This window comes from Chionomys nivalis, chromosome 17, assembly GCF_950005125.1.
Source record: "Chionomys nivalis chromosome 17, mChiNiv1.1, whole genome shotgun sequence".
Taxonomy (NCBI): domain Eukaryota; kingdom Metazoa; phylum Chordata; class Mammalia; order Rodentia; family Cricetidae; genus Chionomys; species Chionomys nivalis.
The window spans coordinates 57449367-57474485 of record NC_080102.1 but is presented as its reverse complement, the minus strand read 5'-3'; the positions used below and the strand labels follow the sequence as shown (position 1 = coordinate 57474485).

Genomic DNA, 25119 nt, shown 5'->3' with positions numbered 1-25119 from the left:
CTGCCTCTGTCTCCTGAGTGCTGGGATTAAAGGCGTGCGCCATCACCTCCTGGCATCATTCTTTTTTTTAAATTTTTTATTACCTTATAAATAATACCAATCAAAATTAGCACTTCCCTCCAGAGTTTTTTCATTCTTTCGTTCTCTTTTTAATATTTGCTTCATGTTAATATTTTACATGGCCTGCAGTTCTGACAGGGTCTCCACAGATGTCCTTGAGGAGCACTGAACATTAAAACACTAGGTAAATACAATATAAATAGACCAAATAGAAGTGAATGCTGAAGCATATTTTCAAAATTTCCAACAATTTAAGAATGTATCAGAATTAATGACATGAAGAAAAAAATGTTTAAAATTTTTTTTTGTTTTTTTTTGTTTTTTTGGTTTTTCGAGACAGGGTTTCTCTGTGGCTTTGGAGCCTGTCCTGGAACTAGCTCTTGTAGACCAGGCTGGTCTCGAACTCACAGAGATCCGCCTGCCTCTGCCTCTGAAATTTTTTTTAAGTTAAAAACTTTCCTGGTGTTCTGAAGAGAGGGGACGACAAGGATGTCTCCAGGGCTCTGAGGAGAGGGGACGATGAGGTCACACCAGGGCTCTGAAAAGAGGAGATGTTGGACTCTAGCGTCCAAACACCGAGGAGGAGTCGCCCCCAGAGACTACCTCATACACCACAGCCGATGCAAAAGCATGAGGGTTTTATTAATTCTGTCATGACAGGGTCCCCCAGCATTCGGGAAGCTGAGGGACCTTGAATAGCTGGTACAGTCTACTTTTAAAGGGGCCACAGAAGCAAGGGGGGTTGTTCTTTGACTATTTTGATTGGTTTATTCTTAAGGGCTATTACCAATAATTGACTGGAGAGCTGTTGCAAGATCAGGTGAGGTAAGAGGTCATTTTGACCCCGTTTCCCAGGGGACCAAATCAAAACATACGTATACGGGTAATTGTTCAGGAACTGAGTACATGCGAGTGTAGCTGTTAGGTCCTTGGTTCCCAGGGGAGGAGGGGAAGCACTATGGCACAGAGGCTGAGAGGATTCAGAATTGTCAAAATGGCTTCAAGATTGTCTTAAAGTCTTACAGGGACAATGAGGTCACACCAGGGCTCTGAGGAGAGAAGATGCAGACATCTCCAGGGTCCGGAAGAGACAAGACAATGAGGACATCACCAAAGGAAATGTCTGGCCTGATCTTGCTGTCTGGTCTCCACATGGTGGCACCTGAATCTTGTTCTCCAGGACATGAAGTATCTTTCGCTGTGCTGGACCTGCTTTCAAGATATCTAAGAACATTACTTTATCAACATGTCAGGTCAACATTCAGGGCTCCATCAAATCTGAGGGAAGCAGTGATGGAGGACACAATCTGGCTAATAAGGTTAAGGTTGGTGTAGGTGGGGGGCTCAATGTCGAGGTTTCTACGACAGATGTCATAGATGGCCTCGTTGTCCACCATGAAGGCACAATCAGAGTGTTCCAGGGTGGTGTGGGTGGTGAGGATGGAGTTGTAGGGCTCAACCACAGCGGTGGAAACCTGGGGGGGGGGGGCTGGGTAGATGGAGAACTCCAGCTTGGACTTCTTTCCGTAATCAACAGAGAGCCTCTCCACCATCAGGGAGGTGAACCCAGAGTCAGTTCCCCCGCCTAAGCTGTGGAAGACCAAGAAGCCCTGAAGCCCTGTGCACTGGTCGGCCTGTAAGACAAAAGGAAAGATAATTGAATTGGCTGGCACACTCAACACCAAAACCCTCTCACTGCATCTTAAACGTATCCATCTATGGTATTTACCAGCTTGCGAATTCTGTCCAAGACAAGGTCGATGATCTCCTTGCCAATGGTGTAGTGGCCACGGGCATAGTTATTGGCAGCATCTTCCTTGCCTGTGATGAGCTGCTCAGGGTGGAAGAGCTGGCAGTAGGTACCAGTGCGAACTTCATCAATAACTGTGGGTTCCAGGTCTACGAACACTTCATAGATGACAGGATGCCCCTGGAAGGGAGACATCTTGATAACATACATGAGGTGTCTGAAGAAGTCGCTCCAGAAAACATCAGTACCAAAGCGAATTGATAGTAGGACTCTTCTTCAAGCAACACCATGCCAAGCCACCTGTGGAGTCTCCATGGTCTCTCACATAAAATGTGGCACAAGCTTCAAGGAAGAGTGCCCACAGAGGTGTCTCGCTGAAGATGGTATTGAAGGAGTCATCTCTTCCCCCAATGGTCTTGTCACTGGATGCCATGTTCTAGAATTCCCAGCAGGCATTGCCCATCTGGACACCAGCCTGGCCAATGTGGATGGAGATGCACTCATGCATGGTTGCTGCTTTTCGCTGCTTCCTGGAGGATGGTAGAGGCGAGGAGGAGGTGTTGCTTCTTACAGCACAATTCTTAGGTGGTTGATGTAAGAGAACCTGCAGTCCAATTTTCTTTTCAGAAGTTTGTTTTGGACCAGATTGTGTTGCTATGGAACAGTTCAGCTGGAGCACTGGGACCAACGGGACAGGGTCTCAGGAATAGGTGAATAAGGAGTCGCCGAATGCCAGACATAAGACTCAAAGGAATCGCATCTGAATGTATCTTTATTAGGCATGAGACTCATCCTTTATACAGAAAAGATGCTTAATAGCATGTGTTTTTTTCATGTGGTACAGATTATTCCTAGAATCATATCAGATACATGAGAATAGATTTCCATCAGACATATGTCCCCGGTATGAGTCTGCAGTTAGTTATGCTAGACATGGGTTGACATTAGTTTCGATATAAATCTTTAACTAGGCTATGAGTTCATGGCATTTTGAGCTTAGGGAAAGTGGTTGTGGTTAACAGTTACACAGTCTACAGTCTTATATATGAAGCTGAAGGCCCCGTCCGTTCACATACCCTGTCTGTTTTTCTCTGAGATGACTTCCTTTGAGCAGTGTTGTTTCTAATCATTTCAGTGCTTCAATCTTTCTGAAGCTGACTGACAAAAGGTGATAAAGTCATCTCTTCCAGATTCTAGTTTTTCACTGGAGGAGGTCAGTACAGGAATTTAAGCAGGGCAGGAACCAAGAGTCAGGAGCTGATACAGAAACCATGGAAGAGTGTTGCTAATGACTTGCTCCCTATACCTTGTTCAGCCTGCTTGCTTTCTTGTTTATCTATCTATCTATCTATCTATCTATCTATCTATCTATCTATCTATCTATCTATCTATCTATCTATATCTATCATCTATCTATCCATCCATCCACTCCAGTTCGCCCTCCCTTCTCTCCTGCTCTCCCCACCTGCCACCCACCTCACATCTGCTCTTCAGAGATGGTAAGGTCTCCCATGGGAAGTCAAATCTGTCCCATCACCTTTTTGAGGCAGGATCAAGGTTTTCCCCCTGTCTCTCACAGTGCCCAGGCTGAGCAAGGTATCTCTCCATAGAAAATGATATCCACAAAGTCAGTTCATACATTAGGGTTGGATCCTGTTTCTAATGCCAGTGGCCTCACTTACTTCCCATCTGTAAGGGGTTATAAGTTGTATAGGGTTAGGGTAGAATATAAAGTTTAGACTCAGGAATCTTTTTTTGGGAAAAAAGGGGGAATGGGTGGTATGGGATAATAGATTAATGTATCTACTTGTGAATTATTCATTATAGACAATTTACATTGGTATAGATTCTTTGTGTAGTGATACATATGTAAAATTATCTTTGTATTCCTGTCTCAGACCATTTGTATATTATATAAATTATTTACATTTGTAATAAATTAAATTATATTTGTAATATTGTATGTTACTTATATTTACATTTGTGTACATATTGTAAAGTTATTTTGTTATCCTGTGTGTTCCTACCTCTGGGGAGATGGGATAGCATTCTCTGGCATCTCTGTATTGTCTTAGAGGTGGCTTAGAGGTCCACAGCTTATTCAAGAGTAGAGCACACAGTAGGTACTCAGTATTCTTACTCAGTTAAGTAAGAAATAAGCCAGGAGTATAGCTCAATCAAGAGTGTTTGCCTCATTGACAAGCCTGGGTTCAACACCAGCACCACAAGAAATAGCAAGGGTGTGTGCTTAAGATATTTTGTATATTGGTGTGATTTAGGATATTTTTATCATATTGCACTATACATTTCTACATCTGATAAAGATATTTTTATATTGATACAATTTTGAGGTCATTGTCCTTTTGCTCACATCTGCTTAAAGACTGTTATATGAAGCTTTAGTCTTTCATATTTACATGTTAATAGTCACCCATGTTTGTTATACTAGTACTGTTAGGGTCTTGATGTATGAGATGTACTCTGCATAGACAGGTAATCTTCAAACACTTCAAAGACCTGTAGAACATGGCACTTAAATAACTCAGGATTGTGTTAATATTAGACATGGTTGCTCCTGGCAGCACAGATTTATTTTTGAGAATGTTGAACATCAAAGATACTCCACTTGGAGCTTATTTTCTATGCCACTTATTGGAAAAACTGGCCTTTGGGCAAAGAACTGCTCTTGCCTCAACTGCTGACAATATGTGCACTGTTCAAACTGGAAAAAACAGGATACAATGTTGTAAAAGGAGTGGCAGGCCACTTCCCACCCAGCTCCCTGCTGCCTGGCTAGCTTATACCTGAAATAATTACACAGAAACTGTATTCATTTAAACACTACCTAGCCCATTAGTTCTAACCTCTTATTGGCTAATTCTTACATATTAGTTTAACCCATCTCCATTAATGTGTATTGCCACTTGACTGTGGCTTACCAGCATGAGTCTAACCAGCATCCATCTTGGAGAGGAGAGCCATGGCATTTGCCACACTGCCTTCTTCCTCCCAGAATTCTGTTCTGTCTTCCCTGCCTACCTGAGTATGACCTATCAACTAGGCCAAGGCAGTCTCTTTATTTAACCAATGAAAGTAACACCTAGACAGAAGACCCCCCCTACACCAATACAAGCAAAAGCAACTGCTGAACTTTGCCAAGACAGGGTAGAACAGTCTTTCAAATCTTGCTGCTTTTAAGTATCTGTCAGATACTCTAGGCCTCAGTGAAAAGCTGGTTGCCCCAACATTGTAAATGAGACTTTGGGTGACTGCCCAGGCAGCCAGTCAGTTGTTTCTATCATTTTTTCTGGGCCTTTTGGAAGTTGCTTGCTTGTCTTTCCTGCTTACTCAGGTAACATTATTTTCCTCTTCGAGTCTTTGATGGGATTGAAAACTAGACAGTCATGGCTAATATCCTCTCATAACATAGCTAAGGCATTTTAGGTACAAGACTTAGACTCCAGGATACGACAACTATTGAAATCTGTTATTTGCTAATTACCTTAGATTGGACATTTAGCATGTGTTTCTTGCCTGATGTTTATGATGGTTGTAGTTCTATTTTTGTGTATGTTTTTGCCTTTTCTTTTTCCTGAATATTACTTGATCTTTGTTCTTATTGGATATAGTTTTTTTTTATTGAAAAAAAATTTTCCGCCTCCTCCCCACCTCCCATTTCCCTCCCCCTCCTCCCGCCCCTCTCCCCCTCCCCCCACTCCTCTTCTCCTCCCTCTCCAGTCCCAGGAACAGTCAGGGTTCCCTGCCCTGTGGAAAGTCCAAGGTCCTCCCCCCTCCATCCAGGTCTAGGAAGGTGAACATCCAAACTGTCTAGGCTCCCACAAAGCCAGAACATGAAGTAGGATCAACCTCTCGTCAGCTCTCATTGTCCGCCATGTTCAGAGAGTCCGGTTTTATCCCATGCTTTTTCAGTCACAGACCAGCTGGCCTTGGTGAGCTCCCAATAGATCGGCCCCACTGTCTCAGTGGGTTGGATATAGTTTTGTATTAGGTTTAGAACCCTCTTATTTAGACAAAAGGGGGAGGTGTTTGGGGAATTCATTCCACTAATATGTTTTGGGGTGCTGGCCCATTAGGGTGTTGCCTGAGGTACTACATGTAGACTGATAAGCCCAGTCAGGAAGCATGCTCACTCTCTTGTGTGGTAGTTGGAAATCTGATCACAGCTTCCTACATCCTTAGAGTAGAAGACCACGCTAGCTCTCTACCTTTATTGTGTGAGTGTTCCCAAATAAATATTTATCCTTTATTCCAGTCTATTGTGACTTCCTTACTTACACCTACAATAGGGGTTGAAAATTCTACCTTCATCATCCTACCGTCCCAGAGGAGGCTCAGAATTAAACTGAAGTGACACAGGAAAGTATAATTCAGGCTTTATTTGAAATGGAAGGAGCCTACATATATGTCGACCAGGGCTAGATGTGGCTCAGTGTGCAAGAGTGGGGAACCAAGTTTTCACTTCTAGCATCCGTGTAATGCATCAGGCATGGCTGTGGGCACATGTTAGCCACGGAACTGAGCGGAAGTATGGAAGCATCAGAGACTTGCAGCCTGGGTTCTATGTGGTTGTGAGTCACCCCATATGGGTTCTGGGACCTAAATGCAGGTCCTCTGTTAGAGCAGCCAGTGCCCTTAACTGCTGACCCATCTCTCCAGCCCTGTTCATAGTGGCTTTCAATGTGTTTTCTTCGATGAAGGAGAAAATCTGTAATATGCAGACATGGGTGTCAGGATTCTGCAGTCTGGGGGCTTCAGGAACCACCTCTGCCACAGCTGGCAGCTGCAATAAACTTCTGTGTTAATTTCTCTACCCTTAGCTTCTATAGCAGGAGTGGGGCTGTTGGCCATGCCATTCAGACAAGGACTTAGCTAGTCCTCTGCACTGGGTTGTTAACCTTCTGTGGTAGTTTGAACATAATTGGCCCCCATAATCTCATAGGGGGTGGAACTATTAGGTGTGGCTTTATTGGAATGGGTATGGCCTTGTGGGAGGAAGTGGGTCACTGTGGGATGTGGACTTCAAGGAGAATGTGGTAGTTTAAATGTAATTGCCCCTCGTACTCTCATAGGGAGCGACACTATTAGGTGTGACTTTGTTGAAGTGGGTATGGCCTTATTGGAAGAAGTGTGCCACTTGAGGCTTTGAGGTTTGCTATGCTTAGGATACTGCCCAGTATCTCAGTTGACTTCCTGTTGCCTGCAAGATATAGGACTCTCAGCTCCTTCTCCAGCACCCTGTCTGCTGCACACTGCCATGATCACTGTCATGATGATAATGGACTGAACCTCTGAAACTAAGCAAACCACTCCAATTAAATGTTTTCCTTATAAGAGTTGCCATGGTCACCATGTCTCTTCACAGCCCTGGAAACCCTGCGACACCTTCCAATGCGATGCAAGTACACCTGTGCCTTGGCAAACGTCCCAGAACTGAAGAGGGAGCTATCCAGGTCCTGACAACAATGCTGATTTATGTGGGAGAGGCGGAGCCATGAGCTGCCTTTCTTCGAGCTCTGCTTTCACAAATGGGATCCCTGCACTGAAGCTTTTCAAAACTCATCCAGGGTGGCTGTGGGGGCACATGGCTTTGATTGACACTCAGGCGGCAGAGGCAGATGGATCCTTGAGTCTGAGACCGGCCAGTGATCCATAGTGAGACCCTGTATTGAAACCCCCAACACACAATTCTTCTAGGACAGGGACCTGGTTCAATGGTATAGCCTTGTCTAGCATGCCCACAGCCCTTGGTTCAGTCCCTACTACGACACCACAACCAAAAACAAGCAACCACATGCCCACACCTGTTGTATGGAGCGGCGGGCTGCGTCCCGCCACCCGGCTAGCTTTACACCCGAAATAATTACACGGAAACTGTATTCTTTTAAACACTGCCTGGCCCATTAGTTCCAGCCTCTTATTGGCTAGTTTTTACATATTGATCTAACCCATTTCTAATATTCTATGTAGTACCACAAGTTGGCTTACCAGGAAAGATCTTAACCTGCGTCTGTCTGGAGTGGGAGAATCATGGAGACTCACTGACTCGCCTTCTTTCTCCCAGCATTCTGTTCTGTTTATTCCACCCACCTAAGGGTTGGCCTATCAAATGGGCCTAGGCAGTTTCTTTATTAATTAACCAATGAAAGCAACAGATTAGAAAAAAATCACTCCCACATCACACACCAAAATGGCTGAAGGCTAGCTGTGTGTGGTCATTTGAATGCTAAATGTCCCCACAGGCTCGTGGGCCTGAGCACTTGGTCCCCAGCCAGTGGGCTGCTTTGGAAGACTGTGAAACCTTTAGTAGCCTTGCTGAAGAAAGTGAATCACTTGAATTTTTATGGTCTGGTCCCAGTTCTCTCCACTCTCAGGTTCCTGACTGTGATACAATGCTGCCTATGCTCCTGCCTATGCTCCTGCCTATGCTCCTATGCTCCTGCCTATGCTGCCTATGCTCCTGCCAGGATGCCTTCCCCCTCCCAGAAGGACTAGGCCCCTCCCCCTCACCCCTCAGTCACCTCTGGGCTGATCTGACCCCAGCATCAAGGACCATCCCTTGTATGTTGTGCCTCATACCTGGATGCAGAAAAACACATCTGTGCGTTCAAATGCCTTCCTTGTCTAAGGTGACGTTTCCTTCTCAGACGCTAAGACACAAATGAAGACAAGTCAGCCAAGTATAGACTATTTCCATTTCTTAAAGGAATATGAATTTATTGATTTGATGTTCAAAATAGGACTTCTGCGTCTCAGAAAATATATTTGTTTACATACATACAAACTGTAGCCGAGACCCTCGAGTGGCCCACCCAGACTCATTCTCAGTGCATACACAATGATGTCTGTGCTTTCCTTCCAGGACCAGAGGGCTTTTTCCTCCACCCCCCCACCCCCAAGATTTTCTTGTGTCTCTCTGGCTGTCCTAGAACTCACTCTGTGGACCAGGCTGGCCCAGAGCTCAGAGATCTACTGAAATCTGCCTCTTAGGTGCTAGGATTAAAGGCGTGCACCACCTCACCCAGTTCAGTGCCAGGGGAATTTGGTCAGAAGAATTCCCCAGACCCTGCCCACTACATTTAGGGGTGGCATTTAGAGTCCCCCGCACAGTGTGCCCATTTTCCCTAATGCAGGGGCCACCCTTTCGCTGCCTAGAGTCTCTTATGTTCAACAAAACACGTACTGGATAATAAGCCCCAGAATGCCAGTGCCCGGGTGCAGTCCTGCGGTGACGCTGGAGCATCGGTGCGTTGCACGCATAAAAACCGTGTGGTGCAGCAGGATTTGGTGAAACACTGAACCAAAAGACAGAAAACTGCTGGCCTGAGCAGACAGGGCAGCAAAAGCCAGAGCAGAGACACCAGGGTAGCAAGTGGGTTCAGATTTCATTTTCTGGGGGGGAAGATTTTCTGTTAGTCAGACATGGATTTTCAGTTAGCTGGAGTTGACTTGTTTGGTTTGCCAGCTGTCGGTTGCCTTATTATCAAAGGCTTAGAGACCATTGGTGGCTTTTAAGGGGGTTCAAAGCTACTTTGATTTGTTTTTTTTTGTTTGTTTGTTTTTTTGTTTTGTTTTGTTTTTTTTGTTTTTGTTTTTGTTTTTTTGGTTTTTTCGAGGCAGGGTTTCTCTGTAGCTTTGGATCCTGTCCTGGAACTCCCTTTGTAGACCAGGCTGGCCTCGAACTCACAGAGTTGATTTGGTTTTGAGAGAGAATGTAGAAATGGTTAAACAGAATAAAGTGGACTTCGCCTCCCCCAGGTGGAAGTTTGCATCTAAACTGAAGCCTTGAGCCCTGGCAGTGATTCGGCCTTGTGCCCCTCCCACTATTTCACAGCGTACCCATAGATGTGGGGTCGCACCAAAACCCAGGACAGTGGAGCCTGGATGTGCTGCAGCTTGAGCTTCGAGAAGCTGGCCTGCTCCAGAGTCTTCCAGCTCTCTCTCGTTAGGTTGCATCCATCAAACAGAAGGAGCCAGGTAGGATCCAGAACCTGCTGCCAGAAGTAATTCCAGGTGGACCGCTCATCCGCCACGTGCTCCATGAAGTAGAAAGCACCTCCCTGAGAAAGAATACACACAGACACACACACACAGACACATACACACACACACATTTTAAAGATACTGGTTCTGGGAAAACAGCTTTACAAGATTTGTGAAGCATCAAATTTCAGTGCCTGAGGCCAACTTTGAAAATTCACAGGTAAATTATAATGGAGTTAGGTAATGGGTAATGTAGTTTGAATTTCAGTCACATTTTATACAGCACTAGCTGGACAAGATAGCCCATGCCTGGAGTCTCCACACAAGAGAGGCTAAGGCGGGATGATCTGAAGTGATAGGCCAGCCTAGCTGGCCCAGTCACAGTGGGACCACATCTTCAGGCCTGGAACAGGCAATTTTTCCCAACACTACGTCTGTACCACACGTTGTTTATAATCTTTATTTTACTTCGTATCTGTTAGGCTTTTCCCAGTTTTTCACTGTAACCAGCATTAATGTCTACCAATCTTGAGAGCACTTGTAATTTCCAAACAGCTACATTGTTTACAAGCGGGGCTGAGTCCATGGTGGGTGCCTTTTAAAACACCTTGGTAGAAGTTTTCAAATTGCCCTTTGGGAAAACTGACTCACCTTTACACAGGAGCTAGCATGCCCGTGAAGGGTGTGCCTTAGGGTTTCCACTGCTACAAAGACATCCCTGCCTGCTTCTCCCATCTCCCCTCAGCCTGGCACCGCACACAGGAAGGGGCCTCCTCCTGCAGCACCTAGAAGACACTGTTTGTACTGGCCGACCTTGATCATCCTGCCTCTGCGGGCCCTGGGGCTGGGGCTGTAGGTGTGAGTTATGGCATCTAGCTAATATCACTTTGTAATAAAGTGACGGCTCCTTAAGAGAAAAAAGCAGTTGTTTCCATGAGCAAGCAAGGATGGATATCAACAGGCAGACCTAAAAGGAACCCAAGTACACAAGCTTTCTAGTAAAAAGATTTTCTGTCTACTAAGAACCTTAAAGATAAGTGTATTTTTACATGAGTGTTCATGTGTTAGTGCTCATGTGTAGGGCTTTGTGTGGAGGTCAGAGGATAACTTCCGGTATATGGCTTCTCAGGGGCAGTCCCCACTTTTGACCCAGAATCTCACTGGCTGGATTTCACCACCTTGGCTAGGCTAACTGGCCAGTGGCCTCAGAGAGCTGCCAGTTTCTGACTCCCCTGTTCTAGAATTGGTGTGTGGGCTCATGAATGTGTGCATACACACGTGTGTGGACAACAACAGTCGTTAAACTCAGGCAGTCTTTCTCCAAAAGGAGAGTCTACACAAGGAAACTTGCCAGGCTTCTCTTATCTTTGTATCTGTCGTTGCCCTTTCACAATCTTGCGTTTTTACTGCTGTGCTTTGGAGCTCAGGGTTCTGACTGCTCTCTCATGTTTGCTACACAAATGCTTCATGAATGCATTAACACCAAGTCCCTCTTTTATTTTTTGGATTTTTCGAGACAGGGTTTCTCCGTAGCTTTTGGTTCCTGTCCTGGAACTAGCTCTTGTAGACCAGGCTGGCCTCGAACTCCCAGAGATCTGCCTGCCTCTGCCTCCCGAGTGCTGAGATTAAAGGCGTGCGCCACCACCTCCGGCTAAGTCCCTCTTTTTGTTTAAAATTTTCATTACATTAATTTAGTCTGAGTGTGAAAACACAAGTGCGTGTAAGTGTGTGCACACGTGTGTTCTCTCCTCCCACCACGTGGACCTCAGGGCAGCAGACTTGACCGCAGTGCCTTTGCTGGCTGCGCTCTCTTACTGGTCACCTCCCCCTCTTCTGTCTTTTTGTTGTTGTTATTCCTTGACTTTCGGAACAGCCTCACAGCATCACCCAGGTTGGTCTCGAGCTCACTCCACAGCAAACTCATTCTGGCACTAGCTGGTCTTGAACTCCCAGCCCTCCTGCCTTGAGCAGGCACTACAGGTGTGTTCCACCACATCTGACTTCTACTCCTATCCTTAAAAACAAAACAAAACAAAAAATCTTTCAATTCATTAGCAAAATGTTCCCAGGCACTGACTGTAAGTGCTGGAAACACAGGAGCTGCCGAAGGAGAGTAGGAGCCTACCTATAGGTGCTGTGTAGACTGGACTGCGTTATTCCATTCATAATGCAAACGACAGCCAGGGCGCGGCATTTCATCCTTGGGTTTTACTCAGCCAGGGATGGTAAGTGATATCGCCTTTAGGGGAGAAACTGCACTTAAAAACAAAACAAAACAAAAAATCTTTCAATTCATTAGCAAAATGTTCCCAGGCACTGACTGTAAGTGCTGGAAACACAGGAGCTGCCGAAGGAGAGTAGGAGCCTACCTACAGGTGCTGTGTAGACTGGACTGCGTTATTCCATTCATAATGCAAACGACAGCCAGGGCGCGGCATTTCATCCTTGGGTTTTACTCAGCCAGGGATGGTAAGTGATATCGCCTTTAGGGGAGAAACTGCACTTTGATTTTTCACCTGCAGCCCACGTAGGGCATGGACATGCTACCTAAGCAGCCCTGTGCGTTTCCGAGGGAGGAAAGAAACGCATCTCCCTTTTGCTGGCCTTTGTCAAGCTACTCTGGTCCTGGCCACCCAAAGGCAGAGTTCCAGATAGATTTCAGTTTAGAGATGTAGTTACCCCAAATTATACAGACAAGTTCAGGAGAAGCATATGTTTAAGAATAGAAAACCAAATTTCCTAGTAAAAATGAAAAACCAAATATGTCATTTCCTCAGGCTAAGGCAGGAGACAGGAAGGCAAAGCAGCGATGGGCTTTGCTATGTCTGTGAATAGTCCCGGAGCTTGGCAGGGCGGGGCGGAGCAAACTCTGCACGGGTGTTGAGATTTGGAAATCTGAGCAGGCATGCAGCTGAAAACACTCGGGACACATGAGACTATTGGGGAGGATATATATGTGGAAGGAGAACTGAGGGAGAGCCTCAGTGTGGACAGCAAAGGGGAAGAAATGCCGAAATCTGGAAGATGACAGTGATATTCTCACTGAAGAGCTGGACCTGGGCAGGGTGTAGTGGTGCATGTCTTTAATCCAGTACTTGGGAGGCAGAGCTCTGTGAGTTCACAGCCAGCCTGGTCTACTTACAGAGTTTCAGGCCAGCCTGGTCTAACTACAGAGTTTCAGGCCAGCCTGGTCTAACTACAGAGTTTCAGGCCAGCCTGGTCTAACTACAGAGTTTCAGGCCAGCCTGGTCTAACTACAGAGTTTCAGGCCAGCCTGGTCTAACTACAGAGTTTCAGGCCAGCCTGGTCTAACTACAGAGTTTCAGGCCAGCCTGGCACAGTCCAGTGAGAATGAGACCCGGATTCACAAGCATCGCTGTGTAACTTGGGTGCATTTCTTCAAGCTCTTTTCTGAAAGGATGAGCAGAAGTACCTGCTTCAGAGGGTTATCGTTAGGGTAAACTGAGGCTGTCATGATGATCTGGGCTCGATTAAGCAACCACAGACGCTAAGGAAGACAACCGAGGCTATGTCTGGTGTGTGTCAGGTGTGGTTACCTGCTAGTTTGATCGCTGCGCACCTGTCCTTGTGCCAGAGAGACTATGCTGAGCCCTCAGCCTCCCGGACACTGACTTTCGCCGGGTTTATGTGTGTGCCACCACACCCAGCCAACTTTTTAATAGCTACAGCGTTCCTGACTGTGTGACAATCTCCCATCCACAGACAGGTTTCCTCCCGTTTCCACTAATGCCAATGCTCCGTTAATGACTATCCTTGTGATGGACAGGTTTTGCACATGTGTATCTGTAGATAAATTTCTAGTAGATAAAACTGCTGTATGAGGGACCCTTCCCAGATTCACCCCAGTACCTAGACTATGTCTCAGACAGTGTCACGATTAAAAATGGCCTCTAGGTCTTTCTCATACAATGACTACTTTAATTTGTGTTCCTGATCTTGCCCAGTTGCTTATCTTGTTTGTTTTGTTTTTAACTCTGATCAGTTTTAAGAAACAAACCCATTGTCCTTAGTGACTTGCCAATTGTTGTTTGGTTTGGGGTTTTTGAGACGGAGTTTCAATGTATAGCCTTGGCTGGCCTGGGCTTCACTGTGTAGACCAGGCTGGCCTCAAACTCATACAGATCAGCCTGTCTCTGCCTCCTCAGTGTTGGCACTTGTAATGTTTTTTAATTGGGGGGCATGAACCCTTCAGCTGTTCTGGGAGCTGCTGTTACCGACATTTGAGCTGTCCTGCAGGTCGTTTTCCACCACTCTTTTTCTTAAAAAAAAAAAAATCCTTCCCTGATTTTTTTTTTAAGTGTACCTTTTAGATTAGAATACACCTGAAATTGACAGGACCACCCTTGGGGTTATGGTTAGGGTTAGTCCTCATCTGTCACTCACCGGCCTCAGCACTCGGCACACCTCGCGCAGAATCTTCTCCTGGTTCTTCACCGAGCATAGCACGAGGGTGCAGACCACCACGTCCATGGAGCCATCAGCCACCTGGCTCATGTTCTCCCCAGCGGCCACCACAAAGCGCTCGAACTGCAGCTGCCGGTTCTCTGAGACGCTCTTGAACAGGAACTTCTCGAAGCTTGGATTAGGGTCGACACAGGTCACCCTGCACCCGGGGGGATAGAACTTAAAGTTGGCCCCCGTGCCGCAGCCCACCTCCAGCAGCGACAGCTTCCCCGAGGGGCCCGCGAACTCCTGCAGGTTGCTGAAAAGCTCCTTCTTTTTGCCCGCCATCTGCTCGTTGTATGTCACCGTGAACCGCGACAGAAAGTAGGGAAACCACTTTTTGCATATCCAGTTCCACATGCCTAAAAGGTTCAGCAGATACATGGGAAACGCCAGGATGCCGACAACCAGCCGGAGGACGAGGATGGCGAGCGACATCGCGGCGAATGGAGGAGAAAGGGCCACAGCCCGGAGCAGTCCTCTGGAGGAGGAGCAGGGCGCAGGCTCCGGGCCGCGTTCCAGAGCCAACCAGGAAGGGAGGTGGCGCCGCCGAGCAGAAAAACAAAACCCAAGATTAACCTCCCCACCCCACCCAGGAGATGAGGCCAAAGTCGGCACAGCTGCGTGCGCAGCGGCCCAGGGCTGTCCCTCGTGGTTCCTCAGGAGAGTTGCAGCCAGAACTCCGATCTGGTCCTGCCTGGCCTTGCTTGGGTCTAGAGGCGGGGGCAAGGTTCCTGCTGCGGTTTGTTATAAGCAAGGCCCTTTCACCTCACCCACCCAGCCAGTCAGTAAATCCGTCCTGAGGAGAGTCTCCGCGTGGATTAGAGCCCCCACGGGATGTTTGACTGAGATCCCTCTATCATAATTTAGTCTCCTCCTTTCTCCTCTCCCCACTGCACCCCCACCCAGGTCCTTTTTTTTCTCTTTTTCTTTTAAATAAAGGAAGTGAAAGGGCTCTCCGCCTAGCCTCAGTCAACAATTTCCCAAGTTCCTTTCTCAACAGAGGCTTTCATAGGTTAATAATTAATCAGAGGGATTTCTGCTAAGTCACTGTTTGACCCGCCTATGGTTTAAAGTGCAATTGTCATTCTTCACCTTCATTACACTTGGCTATTATGTAAGAGCCTATGGGGTAAACTAGTGCTCAGGATAGTCACATCTATAAACCCACCAGTTTATAGCTGCAAGAATCTGTCTTGATGGGAGTGTTGTGAGGTTTTTGCCAAAAGCAGGGTCTCTCTCCTTAGACCAAGCTGGCCTTGAATTCTTGATCCTGCTTTGACCTCTCAAGTGTTGAGATCACAGACCTCAGTCACAAAAGCCTTGCTGCACGGACTTCTTGGATTATTTATTAAATCATTTGCTTCTGTTTCTTCTGAGTGCTCGAACAGGTCTTAATGGAATTAAGTGAATTATCAAAGCGATTCTAAGTGAAACACGGAGCTTTTGATGTGTGAATGGCAATAGAATCATAGGCACAACCGGAAGAATTGAGACACTAATATATTCACGCAGTTCTGCAAGTCTGATCAAGAAGTCACTCCACCGGTTTCCAGATGAAATGGAGTGAGACAGCCATAGCATCTGACAACTGGCAGGACAGTGTCGGCATCAGAGGAGGGAACAACGCACATTCTAAAGCACAAGAGTGCTGGGGACCAGCGGAGCTGTGTTCTCGTTTGGATCTTCCTTTAATTGATGGTGGAGGTGGACGGTACAAAGGGTTGAGCCCAGAGCCTCATGTATGACGGGCAACTACTCTATCACCGATCACTGATCCTAACCCAGGGAGGGGTGTGTGGGGGTGATTTAAAGTCCACTCACACTTATATACCCTACACTTACGCAATTATAGCAGCAGCACACACCTTAATCCCAGCAGTGAGGAAGCAAAGGCAGGCAGAGGTGAGACCAGCCTGACTTACACAGTGACACAGGAAACTCCCCCATCCCAACTGTAGAATAGAGGCCTGTCTCAAAAACAAAAAAGAATCAAACAAAAGTATCCTAACAACCATTCCATGAGTGTGTGTGTGAGCACATGTGTGTGCATATGTGTGTGCTAGAGCATATGCAGTTTTTTTTTTCATTTTAAAATTTTATTTATTTATTTGGTTTTTCAAGACAGGGTTTCTCTGTTTAGCTCTTTCTGTCTTGGAATTTACTCTATAGACCAGACTGGCCTGAAATTCAGAGATCCTCCTGCCTCTGCTCCCCGACCCCAAAAGTGCTGGGATTAAAGGCATATGCCACCCCCACTGCCCAGATTTTTATTTTAATTGTGTGTTCATGTGTGTGCACATGTCAATCAACCATGTAGAAGGACAAGTATCAACAGCGGGTTCCCATCCACCTTGCCGAGGGAGGGTCCCTCGTTTCTACAGCTGTGCTGAGCACCCCAGGCCAGGGCCTACTGGCTTCTAGTAATTCTGTCATTGCTTCTGGGCCACTGTAGGAGTGCTGGAATTGTGGGTGTGCAGCACCCATTTACCTGGCCACTGGGTGTACTGCTAGTGCTTTTATGAGCTGGCCAGGCACACTTTTTTTGCACTTTTTAAAAAACTATAGATAGTTGTGAGCCATGTGGCTGTTGGTAATTGAACTCAAGACCTATGGAAAAGCAGCCGGTGCTCTTAACCACTGAGCCATCTCTCCCCAGATGTTTTTGTTTCTGAAAGCAGGTGATGGATTCAGGGCCATTTTATTGCTTCCCTGTCATACCCTACATCAGTTTATCTCATCACTTGTTGGCATATGACTGGATTATTTCCAGTTTGGAACTATGAAAAATTAAGCTATTATGAGGCTGGGTCTGGTGGTGCTGCCTTTAATCCCAGCAGAGACAGAGGCAGGGGGATGGCCAGTCTGTTCTACACAGTGAGCCTCATGCCAGTCAAGGAAACACAGTGGGAGAGCCTGTCTAAAACAACAAAAACCCCTTTTCTACCATTGCATGTGTATGTTTGTGTGTGCGCGCATTTGTTGGGGGATGCGAACCCAGACCCTGAACTTCCTGTAAACAACTTGTTATGCTTGCAGCTGCTCTAAGCAAAACAACTTGTTTCCCTGTGTTTTCAGCTACTTTGAGCACAAGACCCTTAGGAGTTCCTGATGGCAAGGGAGTGGTTTCTGGTGGGTTTGGCTGGGGCGTGGCTATCAGTTAAGGGTCCATATATAAGCGGCTCTGGTACACAATAAAGGATGAGCCGTGACTCTGTCTGTGTGTCTTTGTGTGTTTAAATCTCCAGGTCCTTGCCCGGCTCATGAATGGTCTCATGGTGTAGGTGCCACACTGCAGGCATAGCACATATAGCACATGTCCTAGTACGGATGGTGCATGCGCTTGCTTTTGAGTGCACACCAACACACACCACAACTGTCTTAGTTTCTATTGTTGTGATAAACACCACGAGCAAAGCAACTTATGAAGAAAGCATTTAATTGGTTTTCAGTTCCAGAGGGGTAGAGTCCTTGGTGGCTGAATAGCAGCCTGGTGAGAATGAAAGTGTCATGGTGGCAGGAATAGCCGGGAACTCACATCTCAAACTGTGAGCAGGAGACAGAAAGACCCTTAAATGACATGCATGTTTTGAAACCTCAGGGCCCACCCCTAGTGACATACTTCCTTCAGTGAGACCACACCTCTCCCCCTAGTCTGGTCTCACTATGTAGCCCTGACTGTCTTGAAATTTAGTAGATCAGGCTGTTCTGGAACTTGCTGAGATCTGCCTACTTCTGCCTCCTGAGTGCTGGGATTAAAGGTGTAAGGCCACACCTTCTAACCCTCCCTAAACAGACAACCAGTGGGGACCAAGTATTCAAATACCCAAGACAGTGCATGTGTGAAGGACAGGGGACAACTTTTGGAAGTTAGGTCTCTGGCTCTCAGTTAGGACTGGCAGCAATGCCATCTTGCTGCCCCATCCCCAGTTGTGTTGATTCGGTTTTGAGACAGGGTCTCATGTAGCCTAGCTGATCTCCAGCCTCATTATGGAGCTAAGGTTGAGCTTGGACCCCTCCTGCCACCACCCCCTGAGTGCCAGGTTTGCACTCTGTCAAGGGACGACAGTGGGTGTCAAACCCAGGTGAGCTAAAGATTTTTAGATAGACTTTAGCAAGGGAGCGGATGTGGAGGGGAGCTGATTTGCAGAAAAAGGCTCAGGAAAAGAACAAGATAAGTCCAAGGAGAGCCAAATTTAAGCGCCTTAGTGATTCCCTTTTATGCAATTGGGGTAGACTGAGCACCACCTCTCAAGGGTTGCTAAGAAACTTGGTTGTTGTTTTCCTTCCTTTTCCTCTCTTTTGTAGTTGGCTCCAGAACTTTCATGGAAAGGATTGTAACTCGTCTTACTTTTTAGTACTGTGGTAAGACACTATGACCAGAAAGAATTTACAGTTCTGGAGGGTAAGTCCGTTATCATGGAATGACACTGGAGAAGCAGCTGAGATGGGTCCAGTCTCCACAAACACAAAGGGTGGGAGAGAGAGAGAGAGAGAGAGAGAGAGAGAGAGAGAGAGAGAGAGAGAGAGAATGCACCAGCTAACTGGTAATGGTGTGGAATTTTGAAACCTCAAAGCCCATCCACAGTGACACACCTCCTCCAACAAGGTCACATCTCCTAGTCTCTGGAGGCCATTCCGTTCTCAACTGGGTGGTGCTGAGACACACCTTTAATCCCAGCACTTGGGAGGCAGGCAGATCTCTGTGTGTTCAAGGCCAGCCTGGTCTACAAGGCTACACAGAGAAACCCTGTCTCAAAAAACCGCAGGAGGAGCTAGAGATGTTGGTTTTGTTTTTGCGTGTTTGTTTGTTTTTGAGAGGTGGGGTGGGAAAGAAGTCTAATGTTGTAGCCCCCTGGCTGTCCTGGAACTCACTTGGTCGAGCAGGCTGGCCTCAAACATACAGAGATCCACCACTGCCTCCCATTGCTGGGATCAAAGGTGTGTGCCACCACAACTGACTGGTAGCTAAATCTTAAAAAGCCAATGAGTAAATAAAACCATGAGTCACAAGAGCTATACAAAGGGCTTAAGGCAAAGGCTGTTTTTTTTTCTTTCTTTCTTTCTTTCTTTCTTTCTTTCTTTCTTTCTTTCTTTCTTTTTTTTCTTTCTGAAAATAAATTCTCCTGTGAGAGCCCTAAAAATTGCAGTTTGATAGCTGGGGAAGGGAAAGTCATCTATGCTCAGGACTTAGGCATGATTCATTGCTATTTTATACTATTCTTTTAATTTACATTTTTATTTCTATGTATGTATTTGTGTGACTGTTATATAATGCATATGTGTGTGCCCAAGGAATCCAGAAGAGGGTATCAGATCATCCCAGGCTGGAATGACAGGTGGCTGTGAGCCATCTAATGTGGAAGTTGGCACTCTCCTTCCACTGTGGGAAAGGGGACTGGACGGGGTTGTCCAGCAAGTACTGAGCCCACTGAGCCCTCCCACCAGCTCCTATCTCACTTTTTTTTTTTTTTTTTTTTTTTTTTGATTTTTCAAGACAAGGTTTCTGTATAGCCTTGGCTGCCCTGGAACTAGCTCTGTAGACCAGGATGGACTTGAACTCGACCAGGATGGACTTGAACTCACAGAGATCCACCTACCTCTGCCTCCCAAGTGCTGGGATTGAAGGTGTGCGTTACCATTACCCGGCTCCCACCTTACTTTCTGAGACAGGGTTTCTCACTAGCCTTGGCCATATAGGCCAGGATTGTGGCTGGTGAAGACCAAGGACCTGTCTGTGTCCACCTCTTGAGTGTTGGGGTTTGCAAGTACATCTATAGCCAGTTTTCTTCTTTTAATGTGGTTTTGGGGGATTAAACTCAGGTCCTCCTGTGTCAAGGCAAGCACCTTCCCATCTGAGCTATCTTGCTAGCCCCTGTCTCCAGATAGCTTTCTCTTTTTTTTTTTTTTTTTTTTTTTTTTTTTTGGAGACAGGGTTTCTCTGTAGCTTTGGTGCCTGTCCTGGAACTAGCTCTTGTAGACCAGGCTGGCCTCGAACTCACAGAGATCCACCTGCCTCTGCCTCCCGAGTGCTGGGATTAAAGGCGTGCGCCACCACCGCCCGGCTCAGATAGCTTTCTCTTAAGTTCACAGGGAGGCCAAAGGGGGATTAGCGCCTCCACGTGTGTACATGTTCCCAGGGAGGCCAGAGAAGGCATTGGATCCTCCACATGTGTGCATGTTCCCATGGAGGTCAGAGGGGCGTTAGATCCTCCATCAGCTGAGCTGTCTCCATAGCTCCTCTCAATACTTTTTTTAAGTTCTTGTTTTGAAGTTTTTTTATACTTGTGTATGTGCATGCCCATGGAGACAGAAGGAGGTGTTGGGTCTCTAGGATTGGAGTTGCAGGCAACTGTGAGCTGCCTGGTGTGGGTGCTTGGATTAAACTACACTTTCTTGAGGGCTGAGCCATCTCTCCTGCTCTTCAAGATCTTAGTCAGGGTTTCTATTGCTGTGAAGAGACACCATGACCACAGCAGCTCTTACAAAGGAACACGTTTAACTGGGGCTGCTTACAGTTCAGAGGCTTAGTGCACTATCTTCATGGAGGTGCAGGCAGACATGGGGCTGGAGAAGGAGCAGAGACCTCTACATTTATATCCACAGGTAGTAGGAAGTGAACTCTGTCCCGCATTGGGTGTATCTTGAGCATATACGAGACCTCAAAGCCACCCCCACAGTGACACACACCCTCCAACAAAGCCACACCTCCTAATAGTGACAGTCAGTCCACATGGGAGCAATCTTCTTTCAAACCACAGTTGGCTCACGAATATGTCACTTAATCTCCAGATCTGGGGGAAGTATCTGGGTTTCTTTCCAGTGCTGTATTCTGGTTCAGTTATTGTAGGAAATCTGCTTGACATTCATCTTCATGATGCTGTAGATTTGTGTGTGATATACCATGTAGTAGGGGCCCTATGGAGTTGGAAAAAAAAAAAAACCTGTGTGTCTGTTATATGTATATCACTTCCTTTTACTTTGTGGTGCTCTTCAGGTTCCCTGCTCACCTTTGAGCTGTGCCATATCCATTGTTAAGACTGAGATGTTTAAGTCCTTATTCTAGGGCTTAAATTCTAGGAGGTGTAGTGACAGGGCACTCGCCTGGGTCTTTAGCACTGCCCACAAAAGTAATAACAGCAGAAACAACCCCTCGCCTTCCAGCTGTTAGCATGTGCTTTGGCTAGTCGATTCTAGGAGCATAAATGCTTATATTTCTTTATCATTAAATAAGGACTATGTCACCTGTGACAGGTTTTTACTTCTGTGAAGAGATGCCATAACCAGGGCAACTCTGATAAAAGAAAGTATTTAATTGGGGCAGGTTTACAGTTGAGAGGTTTAGTCTGTTGGCATCATGCATGGTGGCATGAAGGCAGACATGGAGCTGGAGGAGCCTAGAGTCTATGTTTGGAACAGCAGGCAGCAAGAAGAGAGAGAACCAATGGGCCTGACTTGAACATCTGAAACCTCAAAGCCCACCCCCAAGTGACACACTTCCTCCAATAAGGCCACACCTACTCTAACAAGGCCATACATCCTAATCCTTTGAAATAACACCACTCCCTGTGAGCCTATGGGGACGTTTTCATTCAAACTGCCACAGTTAGTTATTGTTGCTTTATAATGTTTAAGATTTATTTTTAATTGTAGTGTGTGTGTGTGTGTGTGTGTGTGTGTGTGTGCACATGAGTAAAGCTGCCCGAGAGGCGAGAGGTACCAGATCCACGTGGAGCTGGAATTGCAGGTGGTTGTGAGCCACCTAACAGGAGTGTTGGGAACGTGATTTGGGTCCTGTGCAAGAGCGGTCTGTGCTCTTTACCATGTAACCATCTTTCCAGCCCACTGCTGCCCTTCTGTGGGCTGTTTTCTGTCTTCCTGAGTGATTTGACATACTCACTCTGGCAGGAGACTCTCTGGAAAGGTGTGTGCCCCTCTCTCTAGCTGTTCAAACAATGGGCCCCACGGAGTTGCAGTTTCTCGTGTTAGACAGGGCAAGGTTGAAACTGTGGTGCCATCAGGGGACGATCTTATCTCCCACAGAGACTGCACGCAGTGCTGTCAACTGCGTGGCCATTGGTGGCAGGGCCACATCTTGATAGAGACTACTAAGTTACATATGCCTCTTGCTGTTTATTTAAACTCAGACCTGACATCAGGACCCTAAAGATGGATTTAGGTATCTTGGACATTTTGTTTGTTTGTTTTCTTGGTTTTTCAAGATAGGTTTTTTTCTGTAGTTTTTGGGGCCTTCCCTGGAACTCACTCTGTAGACCAGGCTGGCCTTGGACTCACAGAGATCTGCCTGCCTCTGCCTCCCAAGTACAGGGATTAAGGGCATGCCCTGCCACCACCCCCCGGCTGTAAGATTACATTTCATTTGGGGTGTGTGTATGGGCACGAATGTCAGGGTGTGTGGGTAGAGGTCAGAGGTCAACTGTGGGAGTCTGTAGTCTCCTTCCCCTTGTGGGTCCCAGGGACTATAGTCAAGTTGTCACAGTCTTAGCAGCAAGCACATTTACCTGCTGGGCCATCTCACTGACTCTCTGCTATAAGATTTTTGTTAGTAAAACCATGATGTGCAGCTAGGTGGTGGTGGCACACGCCTTTAATCCCAGCACTTGGGAGGTAGAGGCAGGTGGATCTCTGTGAGTTCGAGGTTAGCCTGGTCTACAGTGTTAGGTTCAGTACAACCAGACCTACACAGAGAAACCCTGTCTCAAAAAATTAACCAACCAACCAAACAAACAAACAAGAACCCTATGGTGTACTCATGAAGCATTTTATAGCTATAAATTGTAACAACACTTTTGTATACAAAAATCACTATATTTTTAATCCTGTCCTCTACTCATATGTTAGGGCATTAATATGATGATTTTTATCTTTAAGAAATGCCTGGTGTAATGGCTCATGCCCAGTGATCCCAGGAAGGCTGAGCAGGAGGATCAGTCCAAGGCCAGCCTGGGCTATATAAGGCCCTGTCTCAACAATGACAACACATTGTAATGCATTATTGTAGGTAATTAGCCCTAGTTGTTTGCTTAAGATAGATTTGTCTTATATTCCCAATCCTCCTGCCTCAGCCTCTCAAGTGCTGGGATTATAGACATGGGCCGCCATGGCCAACTGCAGTAATTTTATAGCAATTGAAATTGGTTCATATGTGACCGCTGTGAAATTACATGATCCTGAATGTGTCTATGTACTTACCTTTTCCAGTGGGTTTATGTTGGGAGCCGTGCAGCCTAGTCTTGGATCAGCAATGGGCTTCCATGGGCTCCCATGGAATCGGAGTCTCTCTTGGCAAGGACCAAAATTCGTGCAGCTTGCATGCTCTTTTCTCCCTCATTGTATTTGTGATTCTTTGGACAGTTCTTAGTTTTACTCTGTCAGTCACATGTGCAATAGCTGTAATTTTCCCTGGATGTTCTGTTCTTTCTCGAAAATTTTTCCCATAAGATTCAAGAGGGCGCTAATGTTTCTCAAATCTCTTATCTGGAATCACTAACTACAACTCCCAATCCTGGGAACTTTTCTGACTCAGTGGAGATCATCAGGAGCCGTGAGAAAACACTTGGAACACTGGCCTTGTCCCACAGGTCTGCAAAGGAGAGCAAGGACACAGACACATAGAGGGGAAAGGCCTCAGGAATACACAGTGCCAACTGTAGAGAGGAATTTCCCTGGGCACCCAACATAGAATTGTTGGTAGGGTCTGATACGCTCCAAGATGAAAAACTACAATGCAAAATGTGGGCTACATAGGCCCATCTGTACCACACGCAGGAGCTTGCAGTGTGGGGCGGGGAAAGCGTGCCTTACCAAAGTCTGCCTTTTACAGAAAGATGCACACATGGGACCCTCTTGTAGAAAAGGGAGCCATATAAAAGCATAACTTGCAGACATGAAAGAATTGTCTGCGTTTGAATATTGCTGTCCTTAAAGCATTGTGATCATGTCTATATTACCTTTTTAGCTTCATAACCACAAGTAGCTGCCAGCTGACATAAAGTGTTGCGGGAGCAGGATGTGTCCGGCTCGATATTTAGTTAAGCCTGAAAAAATGCTGAACTCCATGTCTAGAATAAGGTTATGCAGGGGTGGGAAGGTGTATTTGAGGAAGCAGAAAGGGGAACAATGGGGCTTTTCATAATGATCATTGTGTATTCCTTAAATTACGATGTATCCCCTAAAATCAAAAATAGAAGCCAATAATAAAACTGTTCTTGTTACCCTGGTTAAAAAACAAAACAAAACTCTGCTTAAGTATAAATAAAGATGCCCGGAGCTATTTGGGGTCACTTGAGTTTTCCTTGCGCGGCTGCCCCTTCCCTGCCTCAGTACCTGAACCCCAGCCAAGGCTGGAGCCCGGCAAGTTTATCATCCATGTAATTTGTATAACAGTCACTCTTTCCTAAGCTTGACTGCTTAGAGCGTGTCTCTAAGGCAAGGACAGCCGTGAACTCAGCTTGTGTTCATTCAGAAAGGTCCACATTTTGTCTTGGTTTCTTTTTTTTTTTTTCTCTTCTCCTTTCCCCCCACCTTTCCTCTCCCCTCCCCTCCTCCTCTTGGGTTCTCTCCCCCCACCCTACCCTCCCTCTCCCCTCCCCTCCCAGGGCCACACATGCTGAGTAAGCAGTTCCCACTGACCAGCTCTCCAGCCCTGTTGTTCTGAAGCTCAGCTTTGCAGGGTCTAGGGATCTTGTTTCTGTTGCTGTTATGGCTTAGTTTTCTTTTTTCAAGATTTTTAAAACGCTCCATTCTTTCCTTCCCTTCAAGATGGCTGCTGAGGAACATGCTGATAGTCGAACAGAGACTTTTTCCCCTTGTAGCTCTTGGAA

General features: G+C 46.3%; 1 protein-coding gene and 1 pseudogene across 1 annotated transcript; both read right to left on the bottom strand.

Moving 5' to 3' along the window:
- Nucleotides 1–1079: 1079 nt before the first annotated feature.
- LOC130888420 (tubulin alpha-1C chain-like) lies at nucleotides 1080–2318 on the bottom strand (annotated as a pseudogene).
- Nucleotides 2319–8517: 6199 nt separating this feature from the next.
- Nucleotides 8518–14874, bottom strand: Tmt1a (thiol methyltransferase 1A). Its single transcript, XM_057792421.1, has 2 exons — nucleotides 14216–14874; nucleotides 8518–9888 (listed from the first exon to the last, which is right to left on the bottom strand). The coding sequence occupies exons 1-2, from the start codon at nucleotides 14711–14713 to the stop codon at nucleotides 9652–9654; spliced, it is 735 nt and encodes a 244-aa protein (XP_057648404.1). The 5' UTR covers nucleotides 14714–14874; the 3' UTR covers nucleotides 8518–9651.
- Nucleotides 14875–25119: the final 10245 nt, after the last annotated feature.